Source organism: Periplaneta americana, chromosome 17 (genome assembly GCF_040183065.1).
Source record: "Periplaneta americana isolate PAMFEO1 chromosome 17, P.americana_PAMFEO1_priV1, whole genome shotgun sequence".
NCBI lineage: Eukaryota > Metazoa > Arthropoda > Insecta > Blattodea > Blattidae > Periplaneta > Periplaneta americana.
In genome coordinates, this window is record NC_091133.1 from 126,774,393 (window position 1) to 126,787,287 (window position 12,895).

The window sequence follows — 12,895 nt, forward strand, 5'->3', positions numbered from 1 at the left end:
GAAGATATGATTAATAAATAAAAAGTAACACAATTATTTTCTTGCTTGTGTTATAAAATCATCTAATCATATTGTTGCAGTCTGGCACTTTATTTTAGGTGATAAGAACACTGTAAGCTATTGAGCTGCCTCTGAATTGCCATAAAAGTCAAATTTTGAGAGGCCGTATTCATAGACTTTCTTAGTGCGGACTTCTGATGGATGATCAGCAAACTAACATTTTTCGTATTCATAAACCAGTATTAACGATATGATATGAATCCTGTACAAGTAACCAGTCGATAGCCGGGGCTAGTTTAGCACGCTCGTAGCGCGGGCTAGTGAAATGTCTATGAATAGCACCTGAAAACTCTTAATCTAGTAAGTAGTATGATGTTCTGTCTCTCACAATTTTAGTTTTCCACGTGTATATCCTTTTCTCGTAAGTGCTACATAGTCACTGCAGCTGACTAGTATCAATTAACAGTTTAAAGGGGAGACAGGCGACTTTTTTATGAATCTGCAACCTTTTATTTATGTTAGTAAGTTTCAGTGCTCTGCAGGACTTGGAAACATAAAGTTGTTCCATATTTAAATGGCTGCACCTTTGAATTTGAATTTCATGCAAACTTCACATTCTTTTTTTTTTTTTTTGTAGCACATGTCTTGTTGTTCAAACTGAAACTTTTACTGTATGTTAAATATTTTAGGATGAATGAAATATAATTTTGGTGTATAAATACAAATATATGTAAATATTTCTTAATTTAATGCATCTTGACCAAAATTACTTGAAGGTTTAACTCTGTTGCTGTCTTACCTTGTTCCACAAGATATATTTATGATGATTCTAAAAATGAAAAGATGTAGCTTCATAAATTGTAAATTTAAATTGGTTTATTATAAGTTTATCCAAATTGTGTATGCTATGTTTTACAGTTTAAAATTACAGATCATGGTATTTTTAATGTGCATAAAAATGATTACATTAACATTTATTCTGTAGTGAAAGATTTTGTGTGAATATGCAGTGATCTATCCTTTCCTCTCCCCAGCAATAGTTATTTTATAAATTGCTTTTAAAAATTAGTATAATGTGTTCAAAAAAAAAAGGCTAATTTGTATGAATGAAGATGAGATATTACTGAATTCTCATTCTTCAGCCTTTGGTGGTTGTGAGCTTGGTATGCTCAGATAATTTTTTTATTGTTAATCTCTGTTGTTTACTTTTGCAGAGGCTAAGGCTGCTCAAGAAGCTGGGTTGAAAGCAGTCCTTGTGGTCCGGGAGGGTAATGCACCTCTTTCGGAAGAAGACCAAGTGAATTTTCCTGTGATAAAGTCTTTCCACGACTTTGTGTTTGAAGTCTCTGCCAAGCGGAAGAAAATGTCAACTGATGATGAAACACCTCTGCTAGTTGAATCTACTACAAATGGACCTGTAAACGCGAATTCAGGCAGCTCGACTAGTGGAAAAACAAAGGCTGAAACTGTTCAAAAGACTGATGTAGTTGAACCCGAATCTTCAGGTTCTGGGAATGTTGAAAGTTCCTCAGATGATGTTGAGATGATGGATGTAAGCAATAATGATGCTCAAGAAAATGTCAAGACTGATAATTCTGAAAGTATTGATAAAATGGAATCTCAGAATAATGAAGACGTAAAAATGGTTGTAGAAGATGCTGAACCAGAAGAGAATAATTCTGAAGAATCAAAAGTAGAATCTCAAGCTGTGCCTGAAAAAGAGAAAACTGAGAAATCGACTGTTGATTCAGAAGACACAAAGACGAAATGCCCAGAATCTGAATCTAAAACATCTGATGAAGCTGAAAAAGATTCTGACAATAACAAAAATGTTTCTGAAGCAACAAATGCAGAGTTGAAACCAGCAGAAACAGTGAATGAAGGAGAATCTGAGCCTGAGCTTCCAACAAAAGTAGATGACGGTAATAAATCTGAAGATACTGATAAAGCAGAAGCTGATAGCACAAAAGCTAAGACAGAGGAGTCGAAAGTAGAAACGGCAAGCACAAAAGCAGATGTTAGCGAAGAGGTGCAGGTGAAGGGGAATGATACTGAAAATGAAGTTGAAGAGGCAGTGGAAGCTACAGAAGATATTAAAGTCACTGATGCAACCACTGAAGATGCAAATACTGCAAAAAGTGATACAGATAATATAAAATCTGATTCAGAAGAGAATAAGACAAAAGAAACTGGTTCTGAAGATTCAAAAACAGAATCAGACTCTGTGGAAAGTGGTCCTCAGGATTCAAAGGTAGAATCAGAATCTGCAGAAAAAGATACTCAGGATTCAAAAGTAGAATCAGATTCTGCAGAAAATGGTCCTCAGGATTCAAAGGTAGAATCAGATTCTGCAGAAAACGGTGCTGGGGATTCGAAGATAGAATCAGTTTCTGCAGAAAATAGTGCTGGGGATTCAAAGGTAGAATCAGATTCTGCAGAAAGTGGTTCTGGGGATTCAAAGGTAGAATCAGTTTTGGCAGAAAATGTTCCTGAAGATTCAAAGGTAGAATCTGTTTCTGCAGAAAATGTTCCTGAAGATTCAAAGGTAGAATCTGGTTCTGGAGATGCAAAGGTAGAATCTGTTTCTGCAGAAAATGGTTCTGGAGATGCAAAGGCAGAATCAGAATCTGTAGACAATGTTTCGGAGGATAGTAAAGTTGAACCTGATGCAGATCCTGGTTCGGTAGATGCAAAGAGCACTCCTGCTGTTGTAGAAACTGGTTCTGGTGATGCAAAAAGTATTTCTAATGAAACAGAAGAATGTTCCAGTGTTGAAAACACAAATACTAATGACTTAAAGACTAACTCAGCTCCAGAAACTGCCAGTTCAGATCTGAAAACAGATTCCAAGGAAACAGTCAGTATTGCTGAAGGTGACAATACGAGACTTGAAGAAAGTATGGAAACAGAAACCTCGCAATCTGAAGGGAATGTGGAAAGTAGCAAAAAGACTGAAACAAATACAAATGTAGAGAGCACAGAAATGGATAAAGATGAGAAAAGCACAACAGATGTAAAAGGTGAACACACAGAATCAAATACAAAAGTCGAAGAAACTGTGGGAACTACAGAAAAAACTGAAGAAACAAATATTAAAGATAAAGTTGAACAAATGGAAACAGATAGCACAGAAGTTGAAACAGATGATAAGGATACAGAAAAAATGGATACTGATTCTGCATCAGCTGAAGTAGAAGTTTCAGATCAAATGGAAACAGAATCTTCAACAAAAGTTGAAGAAAATGAGACAACAGCAGCAGCAGAGGAAATGGATGTTTGCTCAGAAGAACCTACTTGTGTCAAAACACAGTCCGAGTCTTCAGTTAGCAGTGTAGCTGAGAAAACTAATCCATCTGAAACTGTTTCTCCTTCTGTATCAGAAACAAAAGAAGCTGTTGCAGCTGAGAAAATTAATGAATCTGAATCTGTTTCTCCTGTGCCAGAAACAAAAGAGGCTGTTGCAGCTGAGAAAACTAATGAATCCGAATCTGTTTCTCCTTCTGTACCGGAAACAAAAGAAGCTGTTGCAGCTGAAAAAACTAATGAATCTGAATCTGTTTCTCCTTCTGTACCGGAAACAAAGGAGGCTGTTGCAGCTGAAAAAACTAATGAATCTGAATCTGTTTCTCCTTCTCAACCAGAAACAAAAGAGGCTGTTGCAGCCGAGAAAACTAATGAATCCGAATCTGTTTCTCCTTCTGTAGCAGAAACAAATGAGGCTGTTGCAAAGCCTGTAGAGCCATCTCAAGGTGAGAATAGTAAAGATGCGTCTGATGGAGAAAGTAAATCCCCGGAAACTGTCGAGCAGGAACCTTGCAAGGCTGCTGCTTCTAATGACTCTCAGTCAGCAATTACAGATACTAGTCCTAAGGAATCAAATGAAAGTTCTATAGAGCCTAATTCTGCAGAGAAAGAATTGCAGGAAAAGACTGAAGAGGTCTCTAATATCGTAGAAAATTCAAATTCTGAATTGCCTACTGCATCTAAGACTGAAATGGCGAAGGAAGATGAAGAAAAGGATGAGAAACCTAAATCGGAGGATGCTGCGAAGGAAAATGGTATTGCTTCCACGACCCAGAACGGGAAGGGTGACGAGGGTTCTAATATTTCTGAATCAGAACAGAATGGGGAATTGGAAACTGAACAAGACGTTAAGGTTAAGAAACTTTCCGTGGATAACTCAGGAAATGTTGAAAAGACTGAGGATGGTGCCGATACTCCCGTTGCTGCTGCTGCAAGTTCTTAACTTGCATTTGGATATTCGTGCTAGTCTTGACAGCAACTTCAAGACTCAATGTTCCTTTTCTATTATTTTATGTGTACCCCTTTAAGCTATTTGTTTTTACCGTTATTTTGTATTTGTTATTTATATAATGTGTATTTCATTCGTGCCAAATTGATATTAAACTTCAAAAATTGTCTTTGTTTCCTTCTCGTAATAAGAAGACTGATTCAGTATTTGTATTGCGTACCTGATGTGCGATGTAGCATCTTCTGTGACTACAATTTCATTTGCTATACATTCTGTTGGTATCTTGGCATTCTGTTTACAGAGCATATACGTATTTTTAGGGCTAAGTTTGAGTTGCTAATGGGTTGTGCTTAATTGTGATTATTAAATCGTGACTAAGATCGAACTGTCTTCCAGGAATGTGGTTTTCTGCAAGATGATAGTTGGGAGTTTAAGATTATATACATTGAAGAACCATAATTCTAGCATTGGAAGTGGCTAGGATACATCAATGTGTAACTTATAATTTAACATGTTAAAACCATTCCATGATTTGCTTTATTATTGTATAATTTTTATTGTTAAATTGCTTGTAACAGTTTGGTCAGATAGTACATTCATTGTACTTGGAATGTATTAATTTAAAACTCAGAGGAGATGTGCATTGTATTTTTGGTACTAGGAATACATCTTTTTAACTTGGCTTCAGTTGTGTTCGTTCATCCTGAACACTCATTCCCGATTAAAAAAATAATACAACATACAGTTCACTAGTTCATATTTGAGGGCTCCATCTATAGAGCATGTGGGCTCCTCGACTTTTTTATGTGTACATGGACACTTGTCTGAATTCCCTGCCCTATACCTCTTCTCTCCATCGCAGCACACTCTGTAGGATCTGTATTTAAAAATTCGTCTGTATTATAAGAACACTGGACAGTTTTTTCCCCACCTTTCTGCTAGGCACTTACAATTTTTTTCATCACTTGATGTTGGTAACTGAAATGAAGATTCACAGGTAGGTGGAGGCTCTGAAATTAGTGTGACACCTATAATCTGTTAAATTAATTTCAAACTCCTTACCTTGTGTCCTTCTTCCAGGAGAAAATGAAAACCTTATTTGAAGGTGAACTTTGTGTAAGAAAAATTTGTCATCAGTGTTCCATACAAATTACTGTCCTCCTGGTGTTGTAAATAGGTACGGTTCTAATTAATTTAATGGTGCATTCAATCTGTTTCATACTTCGGCATGATTTTGATTATGCTGTTCTTTGTAAGCTTCACTGTATTGCATTGTGGTGAATTCAACAGCGATGTAAGCTATTTGCACTTAATATTGGGTTGTCTAAATTATTGTCAAAGGAAATTAACATTAATAATTCAATTAGGATTTGTGAGACACATTCAATATATTCACTTGTAGAAGTTATCCTACAGGTTGTCATCTTAACAACTTCATAGGGATAGTTATGTCTTGTCAGTGCACTTTCATGAAACAGATTGTTGTCACACATTACATCACGACATAAACGACCTTTCAATGAAACTGAATACTGGATCCTCACAGAAAATTTCCATATTTGCTATAGTGGTGAGCTGTCTGTTAATTTTTATGTTTTTGTTATGAAGTGTACATGATATTCATAGTAGATACTCGAAATTGTGACCTGCGTGTATGTATGTCTTGTATCTCTGGAAATCCTTTGAAACCTAGTTGTTATTCATGTGACACATTGTCTCCAGTCAAAGTAACAACTTCCACAAAGATACGTAGTAAATATACAGACTTGATAGCCTACAAGTTACACACTTAAGTACTAGTCAAAAAAAAAAAACCTACCTAAACAACAAAAATTCATTCAAGAATAAAAAGCTCGTGCTTTTTGAGATTGAAATTGATTTTTTGTATTTTATTTCAAAGGGTAGGTAGGGAATTAAAAATCTGTCTTGTATTGATGTTATGAATTTCTTTATTTTTTTAAATTACCTTAATTAGGCTACATAGAACAAAGGAAAGTATGTGTTAGCAAGGTTGAATATTTGGCACTTTTGAAATAAAACATTTACAAGAATATGCATCGGTTAAGTACTTTTCTTTTGTAAAATGTCCTTGCTCCTGAGGAGTTACCCCCCCCCCCAAATTAAACCATGTGTTCATTCCAATTCAAATGGTTATCAGAAGGTATTTGGTATGTACTTCGTAACCAAAGTCTGTATGCAATGGCATTCTGCGCTAAAAAAAATTCTTATTATCCTGCAAAAGATGTAGCTGATATTAAAGTAAAATGGTTATTAAAATTTTAATTCAATTTCTTGAAGCACACCATCTTATGTCTAAAATATGCATATAAACAGTTTGGGCTACTACAACCACTTCTGTCACAGAAGAACTTGAAAGTGGATTTGACTAAACTGTTAGGGGCAGACTACTGAAAATCCATGAAAATTTTCGAAGTTTTATCTTTATTTAAAAAAATATGTTTTTCTGAGGCTACACATGGACAAGCTTTAAGATTCTATTGTTAGAACGCCTGCTATATTCCATAGAAATAACAGATTGGGTAGCTGTCAGGATTATTCAAGACTATTGAGACACTTGTAGTGGGCATAAGATTTCATTTTTCGAATTTTTAGTGAAAAGTTGAGCAAGTTGGAAATTTCTGACTTGATCTTTGTAAATAGAAGTGCAACATTTTTATACATGGCCCAGCGCTCCAAAAATTTCACCGTACCTGTATGTAAAACACTATTTTAATTTGTTTTTAATATAAAGTGTACCCAGTTCTCAGATATGCATTTGAGTAAAGTTACAGCATAGTTAAAATGAGAGGTTAAACAAAAGTGTCAGACGATGCTGCTTTGTCAAATAGGATTACAATAACCATACAGAAGACAAACAATGATCTTTCGCACAAAAGGGATACCATTTTTCTTGCTTCTAAATACAGTATTGTGTGTTGTGTTTGGTCAAAACATTACGACTCCAAAAAACCTGTTTTGAGATACAAGCATTTTTATTTTCACTTTTCCTATACAAATCATAATTCTAGTTCACATACAAATGTAAATGAAAATAACTTAAGATTAGATGGAGATATCACGGCTATACTAAAAGAGATCTGTTATTGCACTTTCAGCAAAAAAAAAAAGTTACCAAACACAGAATTTCATTCAGACATTTAATTTTTGTATCCTATTAAGGCTATTACTAATGAATGCTAGATATTTTCGATTAGGACTAGTAATACATATTTTAATAATGTACCTAGTTGTCTGTGTAATTGAACTCTTGCCTGAGTAATATTTGAGTGTGCTATAGCAGAAATATTTTTATAAAATTATGAGTTCGTAATTTTTTGCTTCAGCCTTGAATACATAAACCATATAGTATTTTCATTTTCCACGAATTCTAGATTTATAAATTATCACATGAATTTGCGACAAAATGCAAAATGTGTCTTAAACTGCTGTACATGTATATTGTAGGATTTAATCGATTAAAATTAATCGTTTGTACATGTAATTAATTTTGTTAATGTAAACTCAGACTAAAAATTCCGACAATATTCGCCTCAGAAATTGCTTACTTCAAAGCACAATAGTACCGTTATTTTGCAACTACAAAGCAGTTAGCATAGGGGACATCTTTGCACAAACACTTCAAAAAGAGATGGTATATGAGAAAAGTGACTTGGTCTACCTCTATTGAAAGTTGAAACAATGCGAAACCCTTGTTAATTTTTATGGTTTTCCAAGAAAACTTCATCTTGTCCGTCTTCCTAGCATATGAAATGCATACTTTTCTTGAATTCGCCCCCCCCCCCAAGCTATGGATACACTGCAAGTGAAAGAGTAACTTCTCTTTCGAAAATTTTGTAACCTGATTACAATAGGGGCCACTTTGCTGTTTTGACAGATGCACTGTTGCAGACTTGCAGTTTCTATACTCAGTTTGTAGATGAAGCTTGTGTGTTTAGTTTGCTAAAGAAGAAAAATCAGATTTCTGAGGTCTGTGAAAAGTGAAAACTCCAAACTCCATTATAATATATGAGAATTTGAGAGGTAAACTTAGGGAAGCATTTGGATTTAAATTGAACGATCGTGTTTAGTGATGCAGGAAATATTGTTACTAAAGGCAGAGCAGCACTTAATTTGGAGCATATGAATGCATTCAGAAGTTTAAAATCATGGACGAAGCAGTATTATCTAGGTGAGTTTTCATACTTTGTGTTTGTCTCAAATATCCCCAGATAAATTGACATAATAAATATGTTAGTAAATAACTAAAATAGTATTGTTTTGTAATACAACGATACAGCATATACAACATTTTATACTTATCACCGAACATGAATCAAATTTAACAATTTTGTACTGCAGTATATTAAAACTTTTTTCAAATCGATTGACTGCACATATGTAGGTATATTTTTTTAAATAAATTGTAAGCAATTGGTTCATTTTAATTTGTGGTTTTTAAATGATTTTTAATTTCTACGTTTACGAGAATTCTCTGAATAACCGTTTTCTAACAGTGCTGAATGTGTGTAGATTTAGTAACATGTTTTGATAAAAGTTCAAATGAAGTTTGTCAAATACTTCAGTAAAGTTTGTAAATTAGTTACTATGATAGATCATCTTTTCCATATGCACGTAATTGTGGGATTACCGTTTAGTATTACGTGCGAATTTGGAATGGATTGTTTCCATCACAAACAAGATGTTGAATAAAATATATTGAGACTGAAATTGGGTTTCTAAGTCTTGCAGAGAATTGACAAGTCCTTTAATCCAGTAATTGCAGGACAAAATAGTGTGTTGATCAGAAGTCCTTCCTAGGCATGAAGTATAAAGGTAAGCGTTCACTACATCGTATGCACGCAATGGATATTTAAGTGCAGTGCGTTCACTGTAACGGTTCTACCTCATCGGATCCCCTATCAGCTGTTTAAAACATGTCGTACGATATTGACATTGCTGAAAACAGAGGAATTTAAGTTTAGGTCTATTAATTATGAGTGTTAGCAAATAAGAATTTGTAATTGCTTCATGCGGCTTAATTGAATAGGAAACAACAAAATAGATATTGGTTACATAATATACATGTAAGAAACGACTTGATTACTGGGAACGCCTCAAATTATATAATTCGCAATTTTCTACAAGCGAAATAAGTTTTCCGTTTGCTATTTTGGCGCAACACTGAACATGACACAACATAATAGTAACAGTTGAGCAATTGAAATTTATTTATTAAAGAAGGCCATGATCGCACGCAACGGAAAACTTGCTCATCCGAGAATCGTGGACGGATTTGCCGAGAGCCGATGCGTGCGATACGATGTATTGAACTCGGTTACATAACAATTACAGCAAAGATTGTCTTTTTCCTATGAGTGCGATACGATGTAGTGAACGCTTACCGTAAGATGCCATGTTTTGATAATGTTATATCATGAATTTGTAGAGAGGTTTGAATTCTCCGATATGCAGATATATGAAAACATTAGGATGGCAAAAACATGGAGTTCAAAGTGGGTACGTATAATTTGAATGTGAGTTACGATCAAACCTAATGTCTGAACTGAATGTAATGCTGGTAATTTACTAAAATGGGTCATCTTGTAAGCTGTACATATCTGCCCTGAGTGGCACAAATTCAAGAAATAACTTAATTGCATTTAAATAAATTGCCCTTGATCAGAGATCAAGCACTTTCGGTTTCTCATTATAGGGTCCAGGGCACATAGCATATTCTTTGTTTTGAATCAATCGACAGTGACCCTTTTGCGATAAATTACTGTTGATCATGCCTTCATGATTAAATTATAGCTTTGTTTCATTCTAAAATTTGTTGAATTCATTATCTTTTAATGTATTTTTTTTATTGTCAATAGTCTACAATATGCTAAATTTGAAAATCATAAATAAATGCAAAATATGCCTACATTAATTTTTAAACTAACATGGTATAGTTGCTTCTGTTGATAACGCAAGAAAAGACAACATAGCGGATATCAGTTTCTAAAGTTTCTCTGTTTTATATAAGCAAATACCTTACTATAATAATACCGGACTGCTGTATACTAACAGTATAGACGTGAGTGCGAAATATCGTGGTCCTGACATCTAGCGGAGTGGCGTGGAATTACGTCCACAAATATAAATATTAACATAGCGGGATTCGGACTATTGTTTAAAACGTGAGTTACGTGAGTAATGTGGAATAATATATGAAACGCTTAAATATTGAATAGTATTTAATATATACGCATTGCTGACAACTGTAAAGATAAAATTGATAGTAATCTGATGCTTGTAATAATTAGTAAAGACATGTGGCCTAGATCATATATGTAACAGATAGGTCGGCCTTATAGGCTTTGACGTTAACAACTTTTGTCAGGTTTACTACACTGCCATCTAGTTGTTACATAAGGAGTCACGTCATAATTCCCATTTGAATTGCATTAGCGACTGTACTGCCATCTCGCGTTCGTTTACAGCGGACGGGTGACGATCCTGGCGTCTGTTTTCTCTTCAAAGTGCTGCCGATTTTAACATAGCGATGAGTTATCTGTTACATATATGATCTAGGCATGTGGACAACAGTAAAACTTATTTTGATAAAACTTTCAAAATTTTCAATACATTTTAACTTCTATTCATTTATTAGGTCTAAATAAAAAAAAAACTAATTTGTATTTTTCTATCAACACAAAGACGAAGGAATTAGGCCTACTAAAGAATGTTGTTGACTCACGTTTTATGATCTCTCGGAAATCGAAAGTACGATTTGGAGCAATTTGTAAATGTTGTAATTTTGTAGCAATTATAAACAGCACATATACACCCTGACATTTTAACACAGTACTAATTAATAAAACTATTAACTAGCCCAGCAACAATACATTGCAGTTGATTACAGCTTGTTTCGCGAGTATCACCACACCGGCCGCTTAGGTAGTAGCACCAGCGTCGTTCGCGCGCTAAACGGTAATTATATATTTTTGGCCCATGGGACATCTTTTTTATGTACTTATTTATCTACCCTTGTGCCATCAATAAAAACATTGTTATAATAATTATTAATTTGCACAGTATTTGTAATAAGTACTTACGTGGTATTCTGAAGTACAGCGACGAACTCTAATATATTGGAAACATTACAATTTTTGGTTATTTCCAAGAAGTCGTCGCTGAACGATTCACATCGTTTATAGTTCACTTCTATTGTTACACAACAAGATGGATGCACTGAACGATTCACATCATTTATAGTCCACTTCTGTGAATGATTCCATTGTCTATTGTTACACAACATCGTCAAGATGGATGCTAATGCTAATGTTGCGCTATAAACCAATTTTTGGCAATCTAATGTAAAAGACTGCCTACAAATATTTGGAAAGTTTCAGAGAAAATACACAAATTCACTCTTCTAACACGATTTTTTTGTTTTTAAATTAAGTAATTTGCTGGGAGGCATCGTTAGATATATAGGCCACTCTTACACTAAACCTGGAGTAATTTAAGCTTATTAATCAAATAAATGATTCTACTTACTGTTTTTTATATGCTCACCTGTATGTAATTTCTATTTTATACATATTTCATTGTTATTGTCCATCCAAAGATCATTAAGAATGATGAATATTACTTAATATCTCCTATCTTTCTTCAAATAGTGTTTATATGCCATGTTAATTTTCATTTGTTTTCATAAGTTAACAATGATGCACATTGGAAGCAACATGTAAGAAATTATTTTCCTACACAATCTACGCTATATTCACGTTGTTTTGGAATTATTAATCGAAAATGGTTTGCTTATTGTTTATTACACGCACATTTGTATGTAATTTCTATTCCATACGTTTTTTTTCTATCCCCCGATCATTAAGATTGGTGAATATTGTTCATGCTTGTTTCCTGTATTTCTTGAAATAATGTTATGTGGCATGTTACTTTTTATTTGTCGTTATTTACGTAAAAATGATGCGCCAAAAAAATAAAAATAATAATAATTTCGTACTCACTCCACATCCTATATATTCACATTTGTTTTTCAGTGATTTATTAAAGAATGTACCAGTATTTAAAAGACTAATAATTTAGAAACATGTTACATAAATCATCCTTGTGCCAAAAGAGAATGCTCCCTGGACCAAATTATCGTATTTTGCACTGGTCGTCAGTACTTGCTGAAATGAGTAATAATATAATATAATTGTGTTGCACGTAGCAAGCGGGGTATCGTTGCTGCAAGCCCCGATGATGATCCGAAGTGTAGCACATGATGTAAAAAGCGGGGTATCGGGGCTGCAAGCCCCGATGATGATCCGATGTGTAGCACATGATGTAAAAAGCGGGGTATCGGGGCTGATCCGACATGTAGCACATGATGTAAAAAGCGGGGTATCAGGGCTGCAAGCCCCGATGATCCAACGTGTAGCACATGATGTAAAAAGCAGGGTATCGGGGCTGCAAGCCCCGATGATGATCCGACATGTAGCACATGATGAAAAAAAGCGGGGTGTCGGGCACTGAAAAGTGCCTTTTCGAAAGCATGGTGATACGCATTTGACAAACGCAGTGTACGTACTTGCTAATAATCCCTTTTTATTTATCGTTATTTACGTAAAAATGATGCGCCAAAAAATA

The 12,895-nt window shown here is 34.6% G+C and overlaps 1 protein-coding gene across 1 annotated transcript in view; it reads left to right on the forward strand.

The window, feature by feature from the left end:
* LOC138692785 (enolase-phosphatase E1-like) overlaps positions 1 to 4,934 on the forward strand; it is a 66,757-nt gene extending 61,823 nt beyond the window's left edge. Inside the window, exon 6 of the mRNA XM_069815991.1 lies at positions 1,215 to 4,934. Within this exon, the coding sequence (XP_069672092.1) occupies positions 1,215 to 4,246 (3,032 nt within the window). The 3' untranslated portion in view covers positions 4,247 to 4,934. The remainder of the gene's footprint in view (positions 1 to 1,214) is intronic.
* Positions 4,935 to 12,895: the final 7,961 nt, after the last annotated feature.